The 26,920-nt window shown below is 42.8% G+C and overlaps 1 protein-coding gene and 1 long non-coding RNA gene across 2 annotated transcripts in view; one reads left to right on the forward strand and one right to left on the reverse strand.

Moving 5' to 3' along the window:
- The window catches only part of LOC144990922 (uncharacterized), a 102,651-nt gene extending 86,601 nt beyond the window's left edge, over positions 1-16,050 (reverse strand). The window contains exon 1 of the long non-coding RNA XR_013654786.1: positions 13,623-16,050. This is a non-coding gene — a long non-coding RNA (uncharacterized LOC144990922). The remainder of the gene's footprint in view (positions 1-13,622) is intronic.
- hsd11b2 (hydroxysteroid (11-beta) dehydrogenase 2) lies at positions 3,721-25,115 on the forward strand. Its single transcript, XM_004066807.5, has 5 exons — positions 3,721-4,242; positions 19,651-19,863; positions 22,823-23,008; positions 23,363-23,500; positions 23,577-25,115. The coding sequence occupies exons 1-5, from the start codon at positions 3,960-3,962 to the stop codon at positions 23,978-23,980; spliced, it is 1,224 nt and encodes a 407-aa protein (XP_004066855.1). The 5' UTR covers positions 3,721-3,959; the 3' UTR covers positions 23,981-25,115.
- The last annotated feature ends 1,805 nt before the right edge of the window (positions 25,116-26,920 follow it).

Consider the following 26,920-nt stretch of genomic DNA (forward strand, 5'->3'; position numbering starts at 1 on the left):
GTGAAGACCTGCAAACCCACCTGTTGTGAAGATTGCCCTTTTGTTTGGTTTTTGTCAGTTATGTCATGGTTTTGGTGATGTTGTGTTTTGAATTGTCCATCAGTCACCAGTTTCACATTTGTCATGATTTACAGCTGTCATCATTTTAGTTAATTACCCAGTCTATTTGTCTGGTTTTCAGTTCTTCCTCTTCAAGTCATCTCCTCTTTTCTGTTCTATCACTCCTTGTTGCTCCCAGGGTTTCTCATGTTTCAGTGTATTTATTAAATATTTTAGATTTCTGCCAACTTGACCAGTCTCCTGAATTTTGGGTCCTTCGCCACCAGTTCCTATATATGTATATTTTTTCTTTAAGTCTCCCTTTTGATTGATAACATTTGTGGGGCAGAAATTCAGAGTGTGTTCTTCTTGCAGCATGTTTCTTGTTAATGCACTATCATCCTAAGTACTTCTACTCTTTCCTCAATCGTCAAACAAACAGATGTTTAACCTTTTGCACTGGACCACATCAAAGAACACCACCACTTGTGCTGTTCCTTTCCCTGCCTTGCTTTCTCTGATACCCTGTGAATCAAATTAGAAAGGTGGAAAAGTATAGTGGGGAAGAAAGTAACACATAAAAGTAATGTTCAACAGTTGATGTCCATTGACTATTGTAAAGGTAGCTATCCAAGAAAAAGCATCAAGTACTGAGAACTGAACTGCATCTGGCCCTGACATGATTTACGTCTACTGGATGAAGAAACTCACTGTACTCCATGAGTGTCTGTCACCGCAAAGTAACCGGCTGCTACGAGATGGGACTCACCCCGAGTGGCAAATGGAAGGTTGACTTATCCTGATCCAGAGGGATCCCTCAAACAGTTCATTCCTATCCAACTACCAGCCAATAACCCGTCTGTCCACCACAAGGCATTGTTGCAATCAATTTAAGTCGGAACATGGATCAGTAAAGGAGCAACACGCTGAAGGGTGTCGGTAGAGATTCCAGAGGAGCCTAACTCCAACTCCTGGTTGACAGAACAGTTTGTCAAGACTGCCGGCAACAACACACCAACCTGTGCACAGCCTAGATTGATTACAAGAAAGCCTTATGAATCAATGCCACACACGTGGATCATAGAATGCTTGGAGCAGTACAACATCAACAGGACTCTAAGAGCCTTCATAGGAAACTCAATGAAGCTGTGGAAAACCACCCTTGAAGCCAATGGCAAGCCACTTGCACAAGTTTCTATCAAATGTGGTATCTACCAGGGTGACGCCCTGTCCCCACTGCTGTTCTGCATAGATCTGAACCCCCTCAGCCAAATAATCAACAAGACTGGCTATGGATACCGACTCAGAAATGGGGCCAACATAAGTCACCTCCTCTACATGGATGACATGAAGCTATATGCTAAAAGGCATATTGGGGGCGGCAGTGGCTCAATCCCTGCTCCCCCAGTCAGCTGTCGTTGTGTCCTTGGGCAAGATGCTTCCCCCTCCCTGCCTCCGGTGTGGCTCCATTTGTGTGAATGTGTATGGATGTCCCGGTGACGGTCAGAGGGACCGTAGGCGCAAACTTGCAGCCCCACCTCTGTCATCACCGAGTATGAATGAGGCACTCCTCAATGAATAATGGACACATTGTAAGCACTTTGAGCGTCTGGAAAAATTCAGATAAATCTAATCCATTATTATTATTTTTAAGAGCGACCGTGACATTGACTCCCTGCTCCACACCACCAGGATCTACATTGGACATGACATTCGGGCTCGAGAAATGTAGCCGGATGGTGACAAAGAGAGGCAAGATAGTCCACAGAGGAGGGTTGTAACTCCCAGAAGGAACAATGGCAGACATTGAGGACAGTCACAAGTACCTTGGAATTCCACAAGCAAAGGGCAACCTGGAGCAGGCAACAAGGAAAGCTGCAACAGCCCAATACCTCAAACGAGTAAGGCAAGTCCTGAGAAACCAGCTCAATGGCAAGAACAAGACCCAGGCAAAAACAGTTATGCACTGCCAGTTATCAGATACCCTGCAGGAATAAGAATATGGCCAAAAGAAGAGATCCAGACCACTGATGTTAAAACACGAAAGCTCCTCTCCATACGTGGAGGGTTCCATCCCAAATCCAGCTCCCTGAGACTGTATGCTAACCACAAGGAAGGAGGCCGAAGACTAGTGAGCATGGAAGGCACTATCCTGGATGACACATCCAATTTGCACTAATTCATGAAGCTCAAGGCTCCAACTGACAGTGTGCTCAGTGAACGTCTCAGGAATAGAGAGCAGAGGATACAGTGCTGGAGGACAAATACCTAGATGGGATGTACCACCGGACCATAACTGAAGTGGCTGATAACAAGAAGTCCTACCAATTACTAGAAAGGGCTGGCCTACAGGAAAGCACTGAAGCGCTCATCCTGGCAGCTCAGGAACAAGCCCTGAGCACCAGAGCGAAAGAGGCTCAGATCTACCACACTAGACAAGACCCAAGGTGTAGGCTGTATTAGATCCCTAGAAAGACCTCAGACCTCATAGTCCAGAAAAGTGCAGCAAAGATATCTTTCTCTTACAGAGAACTCAAGTTCTCAGGTCTCTGGAAGAGATTCCACGCCTGGGTAAGAATCCAAACGCAGTGGGTGAGAAGCAAACATTCTTTTTTTTTTTTAAATACAATTTTTTTTTCAATGGGTGTTATTGTGTGAGGAAAAAAGGAAAAATTTTAATCTCAAGTAGTAATCTCATAATTTCAAGTGTTCCTCTCGACAAGATATGTATTCTGTCATTCATGTTGAAAGCTTTTATTTTCTACTGACCTTTCAACTGACACAAAAAACAGCTATGTTTGTGGTCTAAAACGTGCAAGGAGTGCACATTTCTCAACAGTCTTTCACCATGTGCAAGATTTGGTCCATGTATGGTTTTTGAGCATAGTGTAGCTTTGTGCATCACTGTAATAACTTCATGCTCTGGTCACAGGTCATGACAATAATTCTGAAAGCTATCACTGGTGTTTCATGCTACCCCCCACCAAAATTCCTGCTAATTATTTTCTCTGAAAGCAAGAATAATGGACAGAAAATCATTTATAAATTTCTTTCTTCCCAACTGCTTTCATATATTACTAAATTTTATGCTGCGGAATTTTTTATTTATTTTTTTAGTTAGTTGGTGAAGGTTGGATATCATATGATTTTAAACTGCGATGATTAAGTAAGATTCTAAGCAAAATGTCAAACTGTCAAAAATGTCAAAAAAAAAATGTCTAGAATTTTAAAAGTGTTCCAGCTTTTGTGTAGATGGTGTTTGTATTAGCCTAGCTTGATATATGATGTGTACTCTGATCTTGACTGAGGATGGAGATGATTAAATCATTGAGTTTAATCAACTCTTCGTCCTCAAGAAGACTTAGCAACTCCATCTGCTGATGAAGATCAAGTGCTACAGCTGAAAGCTCTTGAACATACTGATCAGGAGACTCACTAATCAGCCTTAAGTTGACTTGCTGCATTTTCCTGGCTTAACCCAATGATAAAGAACCGTAAACAGGTTGCACTTATAAAACAAGGACACTCTTCCAATGAAGAGGCTGCAAACTCTTGTGTGTGTGAAAACCTTGTAACTCCAGCTCAGCTGAAGGACTTCCTGTAAAGGTGGAGGTCAAGCTCCAGCTTTAAGCATTTTCCTCTGTGATAAGTTTGTTTTGTGTGTTTGTGAGTGTGAGAGGGAGTGTGTTTGTGTTTCTGTGTGTAGATTAAGTGCAGAGCTGCTGCCTGTAGTCCCTCCTCCCCTGCAGCTCTCTATATATACCCCGACAGAGCAGCGGAGCCGCAACTCTGTTTCGGCTGCAGTCGTCAGTGTGCAACAGTGTGATTAACAGAGAGAGAGAGGCAGAGAGACATTCACTGATTGTGTGTGAAGCAACAAGAAGGGACAAAGGCACACAGCCAGGTGAACCTCTTCCCTGATGATGGACAACTACGCCCTGCCATTCTGGGTTTACTTGGCTGCTCTGACTGTGTTTGTTTGTGGAGCAATGAAAAGAATCCTGGCCTTCCACCTGAGCGTTGGCCCGACCCTGATGGCCTGGCTGGGGGCCACCCTGCTCGTGGAGCAGCTGTGGGTGTTCTGCATGCCAGTGCTGCTGCTCCTGGCACTGCTTGGCCTGGCCTGTTACCTCTACTCTGCCTGCAGGACTGGCCCACCACAGACAGCTCTATCTGGTCAGGGGAAAACGGTCTTTATCACAGGTAAGAGGACACTCTGTCTGCCTGCTCTTCCTCTCTCAGAAGTTTGCAGAAAAGTGCACTATACTGCATGTGTTTGGGAAAGGGGGGGTCTGGAGGAGCCTTGAAGCTGTGGTTAGAAGATTGCAGATGTGCAGCAGACATTATTTTTATGTAAAACAACTTTAGCACTTTAAAAATGTTGTTACATTTGTTTTTATGTTCTAGCATTTGAACGTTTTCCAGTATTACAAGTCACTCAGCTGTTCTAAAACTTTAAATATTCTCTTAGATGTTTTGCTGTGCTTGGCCTGTTTTTCATAGACAGAAATTCTGTGTGTGAATGTTCCTGTGTGTTATCACACAGTGATACGGGGTTCACACAGGTTTGGACTTTTTACCCCATTGTGGAAATTTTTGCTATTATTGGCTACCTTGATTTGGATAGTGGTCTTTGTTGGAGCAAAAACAGATCCTGATGCAGACCCCTAGCTTCCTGGGTAGATTTATTGCTAAGCCTAGTAGTGTGTGTCTGCATGTGTGCGTTTTTTGGAGGGCAGGCTTAAAAACAGAGGTTTCGTAATTCTTGGTCAGTCTGTACATTATATTGCAGATCAGCTTCCTTAAAAAAGCTCTTCTCAGGTCAGACAGGTCTGTGCTGTCTGTGCCGTTTGTCACAGAACAATGGATGCCTCCGTTGTGTGTGTGTGCGTGTTTACACGTGTTAGGCTGTGCAGGGGGATTACCCTCCAAAGTCAAAGTTGGGGGGATCCACCGTCATCTGTTTCACTCTAACCTGCTGTCATGTCTGCGGGGCTAAAACACGGTTGATAAGAAGCTATTTAGTTTGTGTTGATGTGTGTGTGTGTGTGTGTGTGTGTGTGTAGAATGGCCACTGCCTCCACTATTTGTGTTGTGGTTATTGAGATAATCAGATCCACAGATTAATGTGGCTTGTTAATAACACTCTGTGAGTATGTACTCTGGTGTAATCTGCACTAAAACACGTATGTTGGAAACCTTTCCAAATGCTCTCTGAAAGGCAAAGAGCATGCACTCTTCTCAACATTAAAGCCTTTATTTGGATCTAAAGTCAAGACTGCATCCTGTTAAGGGCAGAGCCCTGCAGAGACTGAGTTTAAATTGAATTTAAATGGAAGTCTGATGCAGCCTTTTGATTTGTTCTTTCTTTAAAATGCATGAGATGAGCAGATTGTTTGTCCTTGGGGAGAAAAAAACCTGATGAACAAAAGACGTGAGGATGTAACACAATCACCTTTTAGAATTGTTCTTTGAAGAGTTCTGGGTTGCTGGTCAGATCAGTCCCTGATTAGGCAGACATGAACATGTGCTTTAACTTTGGACGTCAAAGAAGAATGCCTTGATGCCCATCCAGACAAAGACGGATGATTGAATCAACCATGAACTTGCAGAAACAGTGGGTATCTTCTGAACATCACCTCTTTGTGGTGATTCCCGTACATGTGTTCTGGCTCTTCTTTTGTTTGGCTTCACAGCACAAAGTGAGGCTGTGGTCTGGCTGGAAATGAATGCGTGATCATGAGCTGATGGTGTCCAACTCTACGAGATGAACAAGTACTGGCACTCAGTTTTCAGAGGCGAGTTAAACTGTACTGGAAGAGGCTGCCAAGAAGTCTGTTTGATCCAAGAATGTCTCTTAGTTTGCAGAGATCCATAAAGATTTGGCAATAATTAATTTATTCTAAAAAAATGTTTTTATGAACAGGAAGAAAAAATTATGATCAGTTGACTTTCTGAGTGCCAGATGAGGTGTTAAAGTGAAAATGATAGAAATTTCATTCCACATTTCAAATCTGATTATACTTCCATTAGAGTAGATTCAAATACATTTTTATGTTTACTCTAGACTCAGAAACGTATTAGAATAATGTGTAAGTATGTTTTATTTGTTAGCTTGTCCACTCACGCCTGACCCTGTGACATTGTGTTCTCAAGTCCTGCTAAAACCAACTGCCAAGTGAGTGTCCCTTCATTCGGTGTTGCTGTGGCAGCTGTGTTGGCATTGTGTGGTCCGACACACATCTATGCCATGTGTTGATCAAATGCAAAATAATTTGTGCCCTTGGATCTGCGGGTGGATTGCATGTCATTTGAAGAACGAAGATTGTGCAGAAAACCAAATGACATTTTCAAATGAACTGTAAAGACCAGTTGTCATCAGTGTCAGTGCTTTGCGGTTCTCTACCACGAATTCTCAAGAAAACTAATTAGATTTTTTTCTCGTTTTAATATTGTGTTTTTTTAAACTGAGGAAGTCATACGTATTCTTGGTGGGACGTTTGTATCATTTTATAGTTTTGAGTGTGGACTGAGTTTGAACTCGGGTAACATGAGGTCAGCAGTAAGCCTTCTCCCCTCAGGCAAAGACGGGAAGCACCAGGACTGTCCGTCCATCACATGACCACACACACATGCTGACAATCATGCAATAAACTTTTGGAGTACTGAGTACAAGCCTACAAAACTAGACTTGATGTCATGATTTCCAAAGACAGCTCTGTTTTCTTTTGGTCGGAGGACAATGGCACCATGATTCAGCCTGTTGGTGCAAACATCTTAACAAAGGACTTGTCCAGATCTGTTCTTCCCATGCACTCAGGAAACAGGGCTGCACTGATCACAGGCAAGGAAATCTAGGTTATACAAATATCTGTGTCAATAAATCACTGCAGCCAGCATCACACACCCACACCAAGGAAAAACACTGATTTCTGTGAAGCATTGTTGCGTTAGCGTCCACACATGTCAGACATGGCTCACTGCTTTTGTCTTGCTCTGTTGAGAATGGAAGTTCTGTGCTGTCAACGGCTCAGAACAACTTTCTTTCTAGGGTTTTTAGTTTTCATTGCTGGAAGTAAGAGTTGGCCGACTGGCTGTCGGGAAACAAAGTAGCCTTTTTGGAATAGATTACATCATTTAAGTTTTAGTTTAATTTAAAACAAAATCATAATCTTTAGAAACATTTTCAATAATATCAATGTGATTCGTATTCTTAAGGAAAGTGAATCACTTTTTAAAACCAGGTCCAGCAACCATTGAAAAGCATTCATTACAACTATGTCAGTAGGGCTCTGTCTGTGCATTTTCCATTCCTGATCCTGGTCAGATCAACATGACCTACAGACCTTCAGAAGGCCATCTGCTCCCAGTGCAACAAATACCCCTGAGACTGACGTTGTACCTCCTCCACCTCCTCCAGCTGCAGACGTCTCCTTAGCACGTGTCCTAACTCCCTGGACCAGTGAGCAATGGGTTAAGCGGAGCATCTACTAAGCTCATAATCAGCAGTTCTTTGTAACTCAGACCCACTGAGCTGCTACTGAGCAACATGGAACAAAAGTAAGAGCAGGATGAGAAAACATCCGGTGATAGCTTTAGAACACTGAGATCTTTTCTGCTGTTTGATTTAATCAGGAGTGCTACATCTCTCAAAATTGCTGATTAAATTCACGCTATTTCTTTCCTGAATTTTTTTCCTGTTGTCTGTTTATTTTGTGAAGATTGAAGTCTTACGTAAGAAGCTCTGAGATCTTTTTAAAAACAGAGTTCTGGTAATTTAAAGCTGCCCACCATGGTCACATGACCTTTGCTTACACTTGAACCACACTCTTGGCGTTCCCCAGCGATGAAGCAATGCTGATCTTTGCTGTTCCATCATGTTGTGTTTACAAAAAGAAACAGAAAAAAACAGTTGCTGTTGAAATGTATCCCTGATGAGATTTGGCCTGGAAGTGTTGCTCGGGTTTTGTTCATTGATCTGTTTTCACAAGTTTTCTCAACGGGATTTCTTTCCCAGTATGTGGGACTATTTTTACCACTTGAGCGTACAAAAGCCCTCTGATGATCCACTTTTTGCAAACGCCTGAATCTAAACTCTGCTTAAACAAGCAAAGTCAAACAAAGAAGGTTTTAGTTGTGAAGTTTTCCACATCTGTGGTACTGTAGGATAAAATGCTCTTAAAATACCACAGGCTGTCAGGAATCTTGTCATGAGTTTGCTCGTTCTGAAAGGATTTCAAACCCAAATGTGTAGATTTCTGTGTTTGCAATATGAACTTTTTCACATGAACATTGAACTGATTTTAGAAGGAGTTACAACAGGCTGACAATCAGCCAACAATTATACACAAGACTGCAGGTGAGAACTAAGAAGAGGAACCTCTTTCCCATATAATGTGGGCAAATGCTGTACATACATGCCCAAGACATCTTGAGAAACCTGAAAGAACTGGTGGGATTTTGGAGAAGCTGTAGTTGTTCAACCTGGCAACACCATCAATAAAGAGAAACACGACATTTCTAAAATTCTTACAGTGTTTTGCATGTTTAAAAACAAATCCAAAGCTTCGTAAACCTAAAAAAGACACTTACATGTACTTAAACATTTCTTTTGACCATCAGGTTCCCCTAAACATAAGAATCTTACATTTAGCAATTTCATTTAACAGAAACATTTGTATGTGTGAAGGATCTTCTCAGTCAATCAAAAAGTGTTTGTTGTTGGCAAACTCAAACATGAGTCTGCGAAAAATTATGTGAGGACCCCAGTTTGTGTTTGTTTTGTAAAGATAATGAGCATTTGCTATGACGGCAATGAGGAAATCCACTCACGACCCCTGACCTTTTCCACACCAGGAAGATAAGACTTTCTGAGAGATTTAGAAACACTTAGGCTTCTTTTCTGCACTTTTTTTAAATCCCAAATTTAGAGCTAAAAATGCATCTACGCCATTGGAAAATACCACGGCTTAAACAATTGCAAGATAAATAAAAAAACTACAAAAAGCAATAAGATATTAAAAATAGCACATGTAACATCTTTGCCAAATTGTTTTATTTGAGTTTTAGAACTAGTTAATAAAAAAACTATAGCTACAAGCTAAAAAACGAACCTGTTTTAATAGTTGGTGCAGATGTAGAGCGGTCGACCACTAATCAGAGAATTGAAGGTTCTGTTCCCACCTTGCCCCCCCCCCCCCCCCCCCCCCCCCATGTGTGAAGTCTGAACCCCACATTGCTACCAGTGTTTACAGGTTGATACCAGTGTTTGGCAGCGGAGCCCCAATCAGTGTGTGAATGTGCATGGGCCTAGGACTGTAAAGGAATGTGGGCCTTAAAGCAATGTAGAAAAGCGCTCTACAAGTAGATGCTTTTGAAGTGACAATATGTAAAATAAAGAATGTTTCAGAAGGGACAGAGTCACATGTCTAAGAACACTGCAACTCTGTCCCTTTCAGACAGCCGATGCAAGCCGAGGTTTTTAGGCTGCTTCGGGAAATGATAATTGGCTGACAGGTCAGATTTACAGTCCCTTGCAGAAGTATTTGGCCCCCTTGAACTTTTTAACCTTTTGCTTCATTTCAAGCTCCAAACATAAAGATATAAACTATAATTCTTTTTGAAAAATCAACAAGTGGGACACAATCATGAAGTGGAATGGAATTTATTGGATATTTCAAATTGGTTTAATGAATAAAAAACTGAAATATTGGGCGTGCAAAAGTATTCAGCCCCTTTACTTTCAGTGCAGTAAACTCTCCAGATGTTCAGTGAGGATCTCTGAATGATCCAATGTTGACCTTAATGACTAATGATGATCAATAGAATCCACCTGTATATAATCAAGTCTCAGTATAAATGGACCTGCTCTGTGATCGTCTCAGAGGTCTGTTTAAAGTGCAGAGAGCATCATGAAGAACAAGGAACACACCAGGAAGGTCCGAGATACTAATGTGGTGAAGTTTACAGGATTTGGATACAAAGAGATTTCCCTAGTTTTAAACATCCCAAAGAGCACTGTGCAAGCAACAATATTGAAATGAAAGGAGTAATGGAAATGAACGGCCAGGTCTTTGTAAATCTACAGACCCGATTGTCCGTCTAAACTTTCAGCTCAAACAAAGAGATGACTGATCAGAGATGCAGCCAAGAGGCCCATGATGACTCTGGATGAACTGCAGAGATCTACAGTTGAGGTGGGAGAGTCTGTCCATAGGACAACCGTCAGTCGTATACTGCACAAATCTGGCCTTTATTGAAGAGTGGCAGGAAGAAAGCCATTTCTTAAAGATATCCATAAAAAGTGTTGTTTAAAGTTTGCCACAAGCCATCTGGGAGACACACCAAACATGTGGAAGAAGGTGCTCTGGTCAGATGAAACCAAAATATGGGCAATTGTTGTTGTGATTTTGGGCTATACAAATAAAATTTAATCCAAATTTTTGGCAACAATACAAAAAGTTATGTTTGGTGTAAAAGCAACACAGCTCGTGACCCTGAACACACCATCCCCACTGTAAAACATGGTGGTGGCAGCATCATGGTTTGGGCCTGCTTTTATTCAGCAGGGACAGGGAGGATGGTTAGAATTGATGGGAAGATGGATGGAGCCAAATACAGGACCATTCTGGAAGAAAAACCTGATGGAGTCTGCAAAAGACCTGAGACTGGGACGGAGATTTGTCTTCCAACAAGATAACGATCCAAAACAAACAGCAAAATCTACAATGGAATGGTTCACAAATAAACATATCCAGGTGTTAGAATGGCCAAGTCCAAGTCCAGAGCTGAATTCAATTGAGAATCTGTGGAAAGAACTGGAAACTGCTGTTCACAAACGCTCTCCATCCAACCTCACTGAACTACAGCTCTTTTGCGAGGAGGAATGTAGTCTCTCGATGTGTAAAACTGATAGAGACCAACCCCAACGACTTACATCTGTAATCACAGCAAAATGTGGCGCTGCAAAGTATTAAATTAAGGGGGATGAGTAATTTTGCACGCTCACTATTCCAGTTTTTTATTTGTTAAACAAATTTCAAATATCCAATCAATTTCATTCCACTACAATGTGATCAAATTTTCCATTAATTCTTGTTGACTTGTTTTTTTTAACACATATTTCATTTACAGTTGATTATCTTGAAAGAAAAACAAAGAATCTGGAAAGCTTAAGCTGCACTGTTCAGTACCAGGTATTTCTCTCTGAGTCACACTGGTTGAGGTTTTGGCTAAAGATGTTCTAGATCCATTTTAGGTCACTGAATCGGATCCAATAAGATCATTTAAAATGAACCGATTTCAGATAGGAATCATGTTTTCAACCAAAAATGAAGATATTAATGAAATGGTTGTTAAAACGTTATTCAAAAACAGGATTTGGATGCTAAATATAAAAGTAAATGGAAGTGTTCGATATGAATTATAAATATATATGTAAATGTTAATTTTTAGAAAAGACAAATGTGTTTTTAAAAAAAAGGAATTTTACGTTCTAATAAAGTTCTAGTAAAGGTTATCTAACTTTTAGATTTAGACTTAGGCTTAACATTTGGATTTAACATTTAGTATTACATTTAATGTTTAGGCTTACTATGGGTATTGGAAATAAAAATGCAAAAATTATGAGAAAATTGTGGACGTCTGACATATTATAATATTTACTGAACTTTTACAGTTGGCATCCCATAAACTGCAACAAGACAAATAATCACTCCTCTGCTGCAAATCATTTAATGCTGAAACTATTACTGTGTGCCGGAAAAGAAAATAAGACCATTTTGTCGTCTAGACTTCTGACAAATAACTGTGTAGGTTATTTTGCTGGTGGGGAGCAACTGAAAGACAATGAGAAGAATCCACCTCATAGCCTATGCACAAACATTTTTAGAATGCTTGTTACAGTTTTACAATATAACCTAGATTTTTTTGGGTTAAAATAAGGCCATTGATTTGAACCACCTGAGCTGAGTGATTTTCCATGAGTCCATTAACCTGTCCTGTGTACTTTGCAGCAGTGACCCAGGGGATCCGAGTTAATGGAAACCTCAGACTCATGCTTTCCTCTGCAGTAGAACAGAATCATTAACTCTGCTGGTTCAGAACCCGACCAGCTCTGATCTCCCTCTGTCAACCCCAATGACCTCTCACCCCTGTTGGTTTCACAGCGACTTGCACATGAACTCATGTGACCAAAACAAAACAGTGGCCCGAATGACCCTCAGCATGTGTGGGAGGGTCATGGTTGCATGTGACTTCAAAAAGTCACCAAACAGTTTATAAAACCTGGTACACAACCAACACCTCCTCATGCAATTAGAAATAAACACTTTTTTTTGAAGAAGAGAAATGGCTTCAACACCAAAGAAACAGCGAATGAGGGAAACCATTGAAGTCCTCTGAGTAATGTTTCCATAAAATGTTACAACTACGTGTACACTTTCATGCTGCTGTTTCATAACTCAGATCGCTTCAACATCTTTTCTTTTTATTTTATTCAGCGCTAAAATCCCTTAAATCTAGGCTCAAGCAATTGTTTGTCTCTTTTGGCTCTTTAAGCATGAATTCTCACCGGGGAGACCAAGAGCACGTTCAAGAACATCGAAAGTTTTTTCTTGGAACCCATAAGGCACTGAAGAACGTGGTTACACCACATGTCCATGTTGATTTAAGGGCCGGTAAACATCTGCAACAAGAACATCCTGGGTCTCTAATTGCTTTCTCATCCATGCATTACGCATTCATTGTTTTTATCTTGTTCTTATAGTATATTTATCATACTTTATTTCATGTTTCCTTCTGAGCGTGGTATGTGTGATTGCACACTAACCCAACAACTGAATTTTTCCGCGTGGAGTTTAATAAAGTATTCTCTACTTTACAAGGATAATTTGGGAAGCTAATCCAGAGATAACACAGATTTGGCAGATATCCTGACAGGGGATTGTACTTAAAAATCAGTGAAAGAGAAAAATTATTCTAAATCTCAATTGTTTACCTCCCACAGAAAAAAAAAAAATGTAATCAAAGCTTTCTTTATACCGTAGGCCATGAACTTCAACCAAGAGGAGTCCTGCTTAAGATATTCACTGGCCCCCTTACCACTGATTGGAGTAACCTGAGCTGTTTACAGAGGTGGAGCTGCAGATGTTGTCACTGGCCTCCACCCAAACACATATGTGTCTTTCTGACCTCGGCCATGTCATCCAGCTCATCCATCTCTGGACAGATCAACGTTTATTTCTTTATGTGGGGCCCCTTAGAATGTCAGCTCTATTATGTAACGTCACCCCCCCCCCCCCCCTCCACCCACCCACCCCCCAAAGCCAGATACACATATCAACGCTGCACATGTAGTTGCAACCCCCAAGTTCTTCACATGACTCTTGAGCACGTTGAAGGCCTGAGAGAGCTCTCCAGCCTGTATCTGTAAATCAACTGTTAAACTAAGCAGTAAATATTGCTGGACAACTTAAGCAAAAGACCAGGATGCACATAAAATCTTCCGACTAGAGTCTACGGTGCAGTGAATAAACCAGACAGAAGCTTCCATTAAACAAAAAGCCAGAAATAGCCGAGCTTACCCAGCTGGACGATTCGGCCGGGCCCACAGATCCTGGTGCTGGTGGGAGTTCTTATTGGCTGTCAGATCTGTGAGTAGTGAAATGTCCTACTCCTACATATATCCAACTTCAGACTGACTGAGGTCTGCAAACCCTCACAGTGACCTTGAACACTGAGGATCTACAGCTTTTGCTTCGGCTCTGCACGTCCAGGAACGTGTCCACGGAAATAGGGTAACCCAGAGGGGCTTGACACGAGTGTAGCTTTTATAAACAGGAAAATGTTAAAGCAAAAAAAAAAAACACCCAAAAGAAAAATAAAAAAATAAACAGGACCTTCATGTGGATGGTTTACACAGGCTGCACTGCAGAGACACTGTGGTTTTTAATCCTTTTCTCTAAACATTTATACACTTTAAACCAGTGAAATATTCTTAAAGCTTATATTTGACCTGAAGCAGCTTTTCTGTTTTCACCTCCATGACATTTGACACGACATAGTGAAGTTGCTCATAAGTGGGAAACATAATACAGGTCTTCAAGAGATTTCCTATTCTTTATCTTTCATCCACAACAGCACAGCTTTGCCACTGACAGTTCATTAGTGACAGATGACATGCGTGCACATTTCTTCTTCTGTCCCTAAATGCCTTCTGACCCATACTTAACACCACCACTACAGACTGTCACCCCTACGACGTGCCCTACCTCACCGGACCTTTTGGTCCTGGTTTGCTTTCGGATGGGGGATGCAGTAAGTTACTGCAACCAGATGGGGAGACTTTTCACTACTTTATGTGCCCACATCCAGATAAATAGACGTGGGGGGGGCATGTCTTTATTTAAACTAAGGCCAGGTCACAAGTGCAAATCATGGAGTAATTTGCTGTGGTGAAGGAAAAACAAGTGGATGACATTGGAATTTCTCACTCAGAGTTTGATCTCTTCAGGTCTTGACGAACATCAGTATCTCTGGTTGATAATGAAGAGTGCCTTTTCAGATCCCAACCTTTTCTTTTCTGTTTGGAAAAATGCAAGCGCGGTGAAAATGTGCTTGTTTTGATTTTGGCATGGCTTGGTTGTAGACTGCATTAAATCAGACGATTTGGGGTTGATATCTTTTTAATCTTTCACTGCACACTGTTTTCTGCTTACATTGTGTAGATGTTACAAGAAAGACAAACTCTGCTGCTGCCTGCTGCTCTGGTCTCCTATAGCCTGCTTTGCTACAATAGTCAAATCCAAGCAAGGTCATTTCAGGACAGCTGGGTGAGGTATGATGGGTACTCAGAAATGTGACCCATGTCAATCTGATCCTCAGACTTTTTTCAGTCCATATAAACAAATTGACAAGAAATTTAATTTAAAAAAAGAAAATACACAATATTTTTTTAACAAGCTGAAGAAGGGCACGATGAAAAAAGTTGCTCAGTAAGCATTATTTCAACCCTATGGACCTACTTTGACTTGTGTTTTTGTACAAAACTAATTGATGCGCAAAGCTTCCTGACTATGGGGCATCTGGTACCACTCCAATTAATACTGTAAATTCCAGGGACATGACAGATCGTTTGTGTTTACCACAAAACAAATGTCTGCAGTCAACGTTCACACGTCACTTGAACAGTTTTTTTGCAATACAATTTCAATTAATGGGGCTTTAGACAACCTCCCACTGCGTCAGAATAAGCTCAAGCTCTGCCTAATCTTATGTCCACCTCGGTGTCCAGCTTCTGCTTCAACTTTTATTCCTTGGGGAGCTGAAGATGAAACCCTCTGATCTCTGAGTTGTCAAGCTGCTCGCAGCAGCAGATTTATGGTAACCTTGCAGGTGAGCTCAGTCCTCGGAGAGCATGAACATGAAGTGTTTCTGCAGAGTGGGGTGGGATTTATTTTCCTCTCTCTCAGCGGCTCTTTTCTCAGGACATGACTTTGGAAATCTGCCAGGAACACGGGGGAAGCAGCATGCCAGTGCCTCAGAGCTCGCCAGCAGAACTCATTCAGACACCCTCTGCACAAAGGAACACACAGAACAGCGAGTTCTGCTGCAGATCAGGTTGTAGGAGTTCTGAGTACGTGACAGATCCCCACAGTGGCTGCATCGGAGGGACTCTGGAGTCCTTCCAGGAAAACATATGTGGTGTGAGAGCCCAAATATTCTACAGTCTGATTCTGTGAAGAAAAAGCCTTGGAGACAAAAACCGGAAAGAAAATTTTAATTTTAACTAATTTGCTAAATATTTTAGCCGTCTAAATTTTTTTATATTGATTGTATGGAAAACAAGGACATTTAATTTTATATGGAAATATTAGGGAAATGACACAATTTGAACGTCATGACAAAAAAAAATAAGGATTCATGATCCACTAACATCTGAAACATCTAAAACTACAGCGCACAACAATTAATTCAGCGTGTGTTTTTTCAAACTATACATTTTTTTAAAAATAGAAAAGTTAGATTAGTAAAATATTAATAGAACTACATGGAAAGCAAAATGTCAAAACTGCAGAGTCAAAATTCCATTCAAAGCAGCAATTATGACAACATAAATTACACTCATTTATGAAAAGAATTCTGAAAAATATATATAGTATATAAACAGACATAACAAGGGATTTAGAGTCTGCATTAATGTGGATCTGAGTTTTACTGTCAATAAATAACACAAATGGTTCAAAAGACCACAACTCTAACCTCACAACATCAAACCCCAAAACAAGCCTCAGCAAATGTATCTTTTTTGTTTGTCAGGGTAAGTGCTGCCATCTACAGTTGTGCAGAAAAAGGGAAAAAAAACTATGATCAATCTTCTTCTTTCTCTTTCGGCTTTTCCCATCAGGGGTCGCCACAGCGAATCATCCTTTTCCACCTCACTCTATCATGAACATCTTCTACCCTAACATTAGCCAACTTCATGTCCTCTGTTAAGACATCCATGTATCTCCTCTTTGGCTGTCCTCTTGCCCTCCTGCAGGCAGCTCCATCTCCAACATCCTTCTACCAATATATCCACTATCCCTCCTCTGAACATGTCCAAACCATCTCAGTCTGGCTTCTCTGACTTTGTCGCTAACACGGGCAACATGAGCCGTCCCTCTGATGTACTCGTTCCTTATCCTGTCTAACCTGGTCACTCCTAAGGAGAACCTCAACATCTTCATCTCCGCTACCTCCATCTCAGCCTCTTGTCTCTGTCTCACTGCTACCGTCTCTAACCCATAGAGCAGAGCTGGTCTCACCACTGTCTTGTATGCCTTTCCTTTGAGTCTTGCTGGCACTCTTCTGTCACACAACACTCCTGACACTTTCCTCCAACCGCTCCAACCTGCCTGCACTCGCCTCTTCACCTCTTTTCCACACTCCCCATCACACTGAACTGTTGACCCCAAGTACTTAAACTCCTGCACCTTCTTCACCTCAGCCCCCTGTAGCCTAACGCTTCTACCTTGATCCCTCTCGTTCAGACACATGTATTCTGTCTTACTACGACTGACCTTCATGCCTCTTCTTTCCAGAGCAAACCTCCACGTCTCTAGCTGTTCCTCCACCTGCTCTCTACTCTCACTGCAAATTACGATGTCATCCGCAAACATCATTGTCCAGGGAGATTCCTGTCTTACCTCGTCTGTCAGCCTGTCCATCAGCATAGCAAACAAAAAAGGACTCAAAGCTGATCCTTGGTGTAGTCCCACCTCCACCTTGAACTCCTCTGTCTGACCTACGGCACATCTCACCACCGTCATACTTCTCTCATACATGTCCTGAACTACTCTGACATACTTCTCTGCCACTCCAGACGACCTCATACAGTACCACAGCTCCTCCCTCGGCACCCTGTCATACGCCTTCTCTAAATCTACGAACACATAATGCAGCTCCTTCTGGCCTTCTCTGTACTTTTCCATCAACATTCTCAAAGCAAAAATGGCATCAGTGGTGCTCTTACGGGGCATGAAACCATACTGCTGCTCACAAATCTCCACCTTCTTCCTAAGCCTGGCTTCCACTACTCTTTCCCACAGCTTCATTGTGTGGCTCATCAACTTTATTCCTCTATAGTTGCTGCAGTTCTGCGTGTCACCCTTGTTCTTAAAGATCGGAACCCGAACGCTTCTCCTCCATTCCTCAGGCATCTTCTCACTCTCTAAAATCCTATTGAACAACCTCGTTAGAAATTCCACTGCTGTCTCTCCTAAGCACTTCCATACCTCCACAGGTACGTCATCAGGACCAACGGCCTTTCCGCTCTTCATCCTTTTCAGAGCCTTCCTAACCTCATCCTTTCGAATCTCTGCTACTTCCTGCTCCACAACAACCACATCTTCCTCCCTTCTTTCCCTGTCATTTTCCACGTTCATCAGCTCCTCAAAATACTCCTTCCATCTTTTCTGTACACTCTCCTGGGTTGTTAGCACCTTTCCATCTCTGTCCTTAATCACCCTTATCTGTTGCACGTCCTTCCCATCTCTGTCTCTCTGTCTGGCTATCCTGTACAAGTCCTTCTCTCCTTCCTTTGTGTCTAGCCTGTCATATAGCTCATCGTAAGCTTTCTGTTTGGCCTTTGCCACCTCTCTCTTCACTCTACGCTGCGCTTCCTTGTACTCCTGTCTACCTTCCTCAGTCCTTTCTACATCCCACTTCCTTTTAGCCAACCTCTTCCTCTGGACGCAGTCCTGTACTTCCTCATTCCACCACCAAGTCTCTTTACCGTCTTTCCTCTTTCCAGATGACACACCTAGCACCTTCCTACCTGTTTCCCTGATAATCTCTGCTGTAGTTTCCCAGTCATCTGGAAGCTCATCCTGACCACCCAGGACCTGTCTCAACTTCTGCCTAAATTCCTCACAAGTTTCTTCATTCTGTAGCTTCCACCACTTGGTCTTCTTTTCTGTTTTCCCTCTCTTCTTCTTCCTGACCTCCAGAGTCATCTTACACACCACCATGCGGTGCTGTCTGGCTACACTCTCTCCTACCACCACTTTGCAGTCACTAACCTCTCTCAAATGACCTCGTCTACATAGGATGTAGTCCACCTGAGTACTCCTACCTCCACTTCTGTATGTTACTCTATGTTCCTCTCTCTTCTGGAAGTAAGTGTTGACTACAGCCATTTCCATCCTCTTCGCAAAGTCCACCACCATCTGTCCCTCCAGATTCCTTTCCTTCACACCAAACCTGCCCATCACCTCCTCATCACCTCTGTTGCCCTCACCAACATGCCCATTAAAGTCTGCTCCAATAACAACTCTCTCACCTCTGGGGATACTCTCTATGACCTCATCCAACTCACTCCAGAATCTCTCCTTCACTTCTAACTCACAGCCAACCTGTGGCGCATACCCACTGACTACATTCACCATCACCCCTTCAATTTCTAACTTTAGGCTCATCATCCTGTCTGAGACTCTTTTCACCTCTAGAACACTGTTTACCATCTCCCCCTTCAGAATCACACCTACCCCGTTTCTCTTCCTATCAACACCATGATAGAACAGTTTGTATCCTCCTCCAATACTACGTGCCTTGCTGCCCTTCCACCTTGTCTCCTGCACACACAGTACATTTACCTTCCTTCTCTCCATCATGTCTGCCAGCTCTCTGCCTTTCCCTGTCATTGTGCCAACGTTAAGAGTCCCTATTCTCAAACCTATGTTCCTGCCTTTTCCCTTCTCTCTCTGGCCACGGACCCTTCTGCCTCCCCTCTTTCTTTGACCAACAGTAGTCAAATTTCCACCGACACCCTGTAGGTTAACAGCATCTGTGGCGGTCGTTGTTAACCCGGGCCTCGACCGATCCGGTATGTGTAAAGTGTTGTGGATGATTCGCATGGTTATTTTGGCAATTTTTACGCCGGATGCCCTTCCTGACGCAACCCTCTCTATTTATCCGGGCTTGGGACCGGCACAGAGGCAACTGGCTTCCAACCCCTGTGGCTAGATTGGAAAAAAAAAAAAAAAAAAAACTATGATCAATATATTAAATATTTTCCTTCTATTTGCATCTCTGAGGACAATCATTTCCAGCTCTTGGTGTTTGTCCCTGCAGGCTGCGACTCTGGTTTTGGAAAGGAGGCAGCAAAGCGTTTGGACTCTCTGGGCTTTGAGGTCTTTGCAACAGTGTTGGAGCTGACAGGAGACGGAGCCAGAGAGCTGCAGAGGAGCTGCTCGCCTCGTCTCACACTGCTCCAGGTGGACATCACGCAGCCGCAGCAAGTGCAGCAGGCGCTGCTGGACACCAAGGCAAAGCTGGGCCTCAGAGGTAAAAGACTTGTGGTTTGGTGTTTGGATGCAAACTTCTCAACATCAGTAAGAGCATAAAGGAAAGTATGCCGACAGCTGGTCTTTATTTAGAGCTCTATTGATGCATAAAGAGAGGTCATGTGATCAAAGACTTTCAGAAAACTTGAAAAGCTCAGCTTTGTGTTAAAAACCTCACACAGCTCTCAGCTTCAGAGGCACTGCTTTTCAACACTTTTATCAGATTGACTCGTGGATTGACTCTGTGCCAAATGGCCTCACTGCGCCGCCAGCTGAGAAGCATCTTTGGCAGAAGGCGGAGACACCAGAAAAGAGTCTGTTACATAATTTACTCACATTTGCTAACTCTGCGCAGAAGGAAGAGACTGAGAATCATTTTGCAGTTTGTTTTTCCCCATCTCAGCATCATGATTCACCTGACAAAAGCTTGGACCACAGATCATTGGAGCTGTTGGAGATCAGTCAGTCAGCAGTAGCTCAGAGGACATGTCCTTTTTGCGCTTAACTCATTTTTCAGGGATTTGACAAACTTGGAACGCTCTCCAGTAGTCTGCTCTGCCTGTTCACTTCTGAGTATTTCCTCCGGTAAACCAGATGCTCAAACAGTTATTTTGTTCCAGGAACACTTTCTGAAAATGGGGTGGAGGGTGGATGGTGGTTCATGTTTCACACCATGGTCCAGGTGAATACTCGATTCTCATTGGCTGCTGGGTGTGCATTAAAAAGTGATATACCACAGGATAAACGCACGGTGAAAAAAGAAGTTCTGGTCACCTAGCTTAAATGTTTTGTGTCAATGGCTTCTATAAAACAACCTTTTGCTTCACAATTTGGACAAAAACAAGCGCTAAGAGGTGAACTTTCTCTCTGAACTGATGCTTTATTCAACCCATTGGAAAGATCAGCAAAGGCTGGCTGTAATTGGCTAGGAGATGCATCTGTCATGACATTGACCATTGCACCGCCCAAGGGCCTGAGCCTCTTGGTCATTCAGGGATACGCTCAGTGTGTGGGTGTGTTTGTGTGTGCGTGTGTTTTTGTGAGCGTGTGTTTGTGTGTGAGGGTGCATTTGTGTGAGCGTGTGTTTGTGTGAGCGTGGGTTTGTGTGACCGTCTGTGTGACCGTGTGTTTGTGTGTGCGTGTGTTTGTGTGAGCGTGTTTGTGTGTGCGTGTGTTTGTGTGAGGGTGTATTTGTGTGAGCGTGTGTTTGTGTGAGGGTGTATTTGTGTGAGCGTGTGTTTGTGTGTGCGTGTGTTTGTGTGAGCGTGGGTTTGTGTGAGCGTCTGTGTGAGCGTGTGTTTGTGTGAGCGTGTTTGTGTGTTTGTGTGTGCGTGTGTTTGTGTGAGCATGTGTTTGTGTGAGTGTGTGTGTGTGTGCGTGTGTTTGTGTGAGCGTGTGTTCGTGTGAGCGTGTTTGTGTGTGCGTGTTTTTTGTGAGCGTGTGTTTGTGTGAGCGTGTGTGTGTGTGTGCGTGTGTTTGTGTGAGCGTGTATTTGTGTGAGCATGTGTTTGTGTGAGCGTATGTTTGTGTGAGCGTGTGACTGTGTGTGTTCTTGTGAGCGTCTGTGTGAGCGTGTGATTGTGTGAGCGTGTGTTGGTGTGAGCGTGTTTGTGTGTGCGTGTGTTTGTGTGAGCGTGTGATTTGTGTGTGTTTGTGTGAGCGTCTGTGTGAGCATGTGATTGTGTGAGCGTGTGACTGTGTGAGCGTGTGATTATAAGTGCGTGTGTTTGTGTGAGTGCCTGTTTGTGTCCTTTGCTGGGTATTTGGGTGTGAACATAAATCTTTCAGGACTTTGAATCTTTTCACTTATGAGGACCAAGATCAGCAACCTTCCTCCCGCCTCATTAAAGTTTAAGGCCATGTGGTTTGAGGTCTGTGGGACATTTCCAGTAAGGAAGCAGGAAATGTTCAGACCTCCTGCAGAAACAAAGAGCAGCATGTTTGTGGAACATTCTGCAGATTTCTTTCTTTCTCAGTTGCACAAGTCTTTGCTGTGCCTGCAGAATTGCTTTAGTTACATCCTGATGTACTCACATTTGTTCCAAATGTGTTTCACAGCTGACTGGGCACAGCTCAGACAGCTCTGTTCGTATTATGAGCCACATTTAGAAAAAGATCGCAGACAAACCTATTGAACTAAACAACAGCAAATGACCGGGCAAACCAATGGCAGACTCTCAAATAAAGTATTCACCCACAAGCAGAGGCTTGTGGATCATTCTATAGTCGCACTGTTAAATGAATATGGCCTGGGTCATTCCCGTTAGTCAGGTATGACATGAAGATGATTACTGTCCTTTGATCAGTGTAGACCGGAAGTCACCTGAGGTATGGTCTCTGCAAATAGAACAGTTAGGTTAACCAAGATTCGAACATGGATCCTTGACAGAATCTAAAACTCCAGGAAGTCTGGATGAGGAGGTGCAACACATTTAGCAGGAAGTCTTTTACCATCTGACAGTGCAGGTAATGCATGAAGCCTCTAAAAAATGTATCAGAGACCAACACGTGAATTTGCAGTGCTAAACTGCATCTGCAGCCACTGCTGTGGTAAGAGAACTCTCCAGAGCCCCAGGCTCAAATAGGAACATCAAGTCCAGGTTTCCAAACTGAAGCTTTTTTTAAACAAATTGCTTCGCATAAAGTGTTTTGATCCAACAAGTTCCTAAAAAAAAGCCCTCACAAGGACTCTGAGCAGCACTGCACGTGTTCTGTCTTTAGACTGACTCAAGTACTGCCAGACCGTTTGGTCTGGCATCAAACAGACAGGAGCAAGCAAACCTCAAAAAGCAAAGTTGGCAGCCACACAGCAGCAAAGCCACATCATTCCTCAACGGAAGTCTGTCACTTTATTTCATAACCGTAATCACACACAAAACCTCCCAGCACTTACAGGCAATGCAGGATGCTGAAGAATCTCAGAGCGTCATCAGTCTGACCCACAGTGTGTGTTTCTGCAGGTCTGTGGGGTTTAGTGAACAACGCTGGTGTTTGTGTGAACTTTGGTGATGCAGAGCTGTCACTCATGTCCAACTTCCGTGGATGCATGGAGGTCAACTTTTTTGGCACGCTCAGTGTCACCAAGAGTTTCCTACCACTGCTGCGACAGGCCAAAGGTCGCATTATCACCATCTCCAGCCCAGCCGGTGAGTACCAGCAGACGTGCACATCTAGTTCGACAGAACTTTGTTCTTTTCCATGCACAGGGGGATCTGGGTTGTTACTGATTCTTACTTATTCATTGCTTCCATGCCATCCACGAGGTTGCAGAAGAAACAAATATCAGTTTGGTGTGCTACCAAATAATAAAAAGAATGTGTTTCTCAAAATTAGTACTGGAATTGGAGACATAACAGCAGGAATTATAGAAATTTTCCGGCTACATTCTGGTGAACGTCATAACCATCTTCAGGTGTTTTGGCTTCAGTCAGCTGATGGGGATTTTTACTAACGAAGCAATCCCGGGGTTCTGCAGCATGACCTTTTCCCATTTCTTCTAGGTGACCAGCCGTTTCCCTGCCTGGCAGCATATGGAGCATCAAAGGCAGCTCTCAATCTGTTGACTGATACTCTTCGACATGAGCTGGAGCCCTGGGGAGTCCAGGTGTCCACTATCCTGCCATCTTCCTATAGGACAGGTGTGGTCCCCTCATCCCAGCACAAGAACTTTCAAAAGCTTGTTATACTGCAAACACTGATCCCCGCTGTTCACAGGTCGCACCAGTAACCACACTTACTGGGACCAGCAGTACAAACAGCTGCTGCAGGGTCTTCCTCCAGCACTACTCGAGGAGTATGGCGAGGACTATGTGATTGAGACCAAGGACCTGTTTCAGAGCTTTGCCAGCCAGGCCAACCCAGATGTCACTCCGGTTATTGACACCATTGTTCAGGCGCTGCTCGCAGCTCAGCCACAGGCACGTTACTATGCTGGCCCCGGCGTGGGCCTCATGTACTTCATCCACAGCTACTTCCCCTTCAGCATCAGCAACCGCCTCCTCCAGAAACTGTTTGTGAAGAAGAAGCTCATGCCCCAGGCACTGAGGAAGCAGTCAGGCCTGGAGCTCCACAGCCTGCACAACAATAACAACAACGAGGAGAAGTCGGAGAAACTGTAAGGCAGTGGAGCTGTCCCCCTGCAGATAGAGGACCACATCTATAACACACTCCTGCAGCCACAGCCTGTCTTTTTGTTTGTTCAATCAGTCCTGGGGGGTCACAATATCATGCACTTGGTAGGGTAGGGATGCTGCAGCAGGCCAGTCGAGAACACAATCACACCAATTCCATGTGCCTTTAAACACTAAGCTGAGAGAAATGAAGCTGCATCGTGTGCTCTCAGGCTGTTGTCTCACACTTTGGCTCCACCAAGAGCAAAATCAAATGTACACTAAGAATCACAGAAACATTTTAAGGTGTCTCAAGCCAGCCTGATATTTGAGTGAGGTCTCACAACTGGAGGCGGGGCTTCTGTGTTTTTGTCATTTAACATCCTGGACCCCTGATGATATCTCTTGAAAGCAGCAGAGAGCTTGTGGGTGGATGAGCTCAACCTATGAGCTGCCTCCAGCTCTTTACCAAAGTCAGTGTGCTTCAACAATCCAGCATTGGATACCTCACTAGCAAAGGGACTCCTCAGTCACTTATGGACATCAGTCGGTGCAGTTATACAATCAACAAATTTCAGCAGAGCAAGGAGCAACAGCACAGAGTGGCCAGACAGTAGCACAGAGCCTGATCCATCCGTGTGAAAAATGTCATTTTAATGCCGATGATAATGGGTTGTTATTAAAAAGGGAAACTGTTTTGGAGGGAGAGCGGTTTAGTGATTTTGTTTTAAAGATTCCTTAAGAAAGAGATTATTGTAACTTCTGAGAGTCAGAGTACCTCGTTGCACTTTCGGCCCAAAGCAAGTGAAGCCTGGGATTTTTGAGAGACAGATGAAAAGTGCAGCTGATGGTTTCTCATTCAAGCGTGTGCTGCATCCTCGCACAGCTCAAAAGTTCCTTACTTTCCTCACATGCTGAGAGCAGCCCTGGCACATGTTTCTGAGGACAGACATGTGCTCAGTGGGTCTGTTCAGGCTGTGGATCTGTCTCTAATGTTCTGTTTCAAACTGTTAAAATATTTATGTTGTCCGTTTCATTTACTTCAACTGTGATTTTTGTATGAAAAAAAGAAAAACAGGAACAACTATGATGTGAAGCATTCACTTTGTTTATTGTTTGATAGAAATAAAACTCTTTTTCAAAATTTGCCTTTTGGTTTTTGCTTAAAACAAACAAGAAGGCTTACAGGTCTTAGGGAGTGTGTTAAAAGTTAAAATACAAGCAGTCAGAGAGGGGTTGCCAGGAGAATTCTGCATTTCGCGTAAACCTTCAGTGAAGCGTTAACTTGTCACTGCGACGGCAGAAAGCAGTGCGCAGGTTTTATTTCAGGAGCTGGAAGTAAACCTTTTTCTCAGATTTTTGGCAGTTCCTTATTTTGACAAATTATATATATATAATCTATTGTTACACCATGGTCCAGGTGAATACTCGATTCTGATTGGCTGCTGGGTGTGCATTAAAAAGTGATATACCACAGGATAACCGCACGGTGAAAAAAGAAGTTTTGGTCACCTAGCTTAAATGTTTTGTGTCAATGGCTTCTATAAAACAACCTTTTGCTTCATCATTTGGACAAAAACAAGCGTTACGAGGTGAACTTTCTCTCTGAACTGATGCTTTATTCAACCCATCGGAAAGATCAGCATATATATATTGCTTTATATTGCCGAGTCTTGACTGCAGCGGTGGTGCGGCACAACGCGGACTATTTGTTACATGGTGCAGCGCGACCACATAACAAATAGTCCGCATTGGAAAAAAACAAGAATTAAGGACTAAAAACGGGTTACTATTCATTTCTTTTTTAAGTGACCAGGGTTAATGGCCTTTGAAGTATGCATTATCACTTTTTAACGCACCTTGTGTAAGATGAAGATGAAATCTTATGGAATATTTTTAGCCTAGTGTATAGCATAGTAAACATTTTTGCAGACCAATATGGGAGGAGCCCTGAATAATGGAAATAACCGCAAAATCGGAAAAAGACAATTCTATTTCTTGAATCATCATCCATTATGAAATGCTTATAAAATTGCCTAAATCTCATTGACTCATGACTTAAGCAAAATAAAACTGCCTAAATCATACTCTTGACATAGGCAATTATACTTATGGAGTAGAATGACGAATGGTTCTATTTAACACTTGTGCTATCCTATGGGGTCCAGATGACCCGATCATTACATTGACGTGTTATCAGCATGACACAGGTGGATACAGGTGAAGAGGTTTTCACGTAATCCATGGACACCAATGAAGATCACAAATCATTGAAGAAAAAAGGTTTATCGCACTGTATTGTGGGGTCTAGATGACCCAACTCCCAAAGTTAAAGTGCTTAGGATGGCACAAGGGTTAACTGAGGATGTAGGCAATCTTACCAGAGGTGGCCAGTATCATGAGGAGAGGATTAAGGCAAATGAAATCACTTTTGTCAAAAAATGACTGAGGCAATTATTTTAGGAAGGTAAAGTTATCCAAATTTTCATTTATAACACGTTAATAGGCTGCAGATGTGAACATACATTTTTATTCTTCTTAAGTCTATCCTAAAATATAGGTTAGCAGCACATGTTGTGCAAAAGCAGGATCACATTTTTTTTATTTTGCCTCCTTTTGCTCTTTGGAATTCTCAATAGAAATCCAGAGTTAGTTGATGCTACAGGCTTGTTCTGCAGCCACAGGAGCTAACATGCAGTGCTGCAGATGAGCTCTGTGGGGTTTAGATGTGCGAAGCAATGCAAATCCATTCATCTTTGGTTAGGCTTTGCTGTATCTTTTTTAAGGTTATGGTATGGAAGGAACAATTCTCATGAGGTAAGAGCTACACATCTAGACATTTCTTAGATGGCCTTTGGAGTCTGTCAGAAAGCTGGGACAGAAAAAAAATGGGAAGTCCAGACAGAGTTCTAATCTGACCCCTTCTGTACGAACAAACTCACTGACTAA

The sequence above is a fragment of the Oryzias latipes genome, chromosome 3, assembly GCF_053564925.1.
Source record: "Oryzias latipes strain Hd-rR chromosome 3, Olatipes_Hd-rR_3.1".
Lineage (NCBI taxonomy): Eukaryota > Metazoa > Chordata > Actinopteri > Beloniformes > Adrianichthyidae > Oryzias > Oryzias latipes.

Bases quoted from the DNA above. Each gene is read 5' to 3' on its own strand.
- hsd11b2 (XM_004066807.5), top strand. From the start codon at position 3,960: ATGATGGACAACTACGCCCTGCCATTCTGGGTTTACTTGGCTGCTCTG. The intron at 4,243-19,650 runs GTAAGAGGACAC...TTGTCCCTGCAG, and splicing joins GAAAACGGTCTTTATCACAG to GCTGCGACTCTGGTTTTGGA. The intron at 23,501-23,576 runs GTGTGGTCCCCT...CGCTGTTCACAG, and splicing joins GCCATCTTCCTATAGGACAG to GTCGCACCAGTAACCACACT.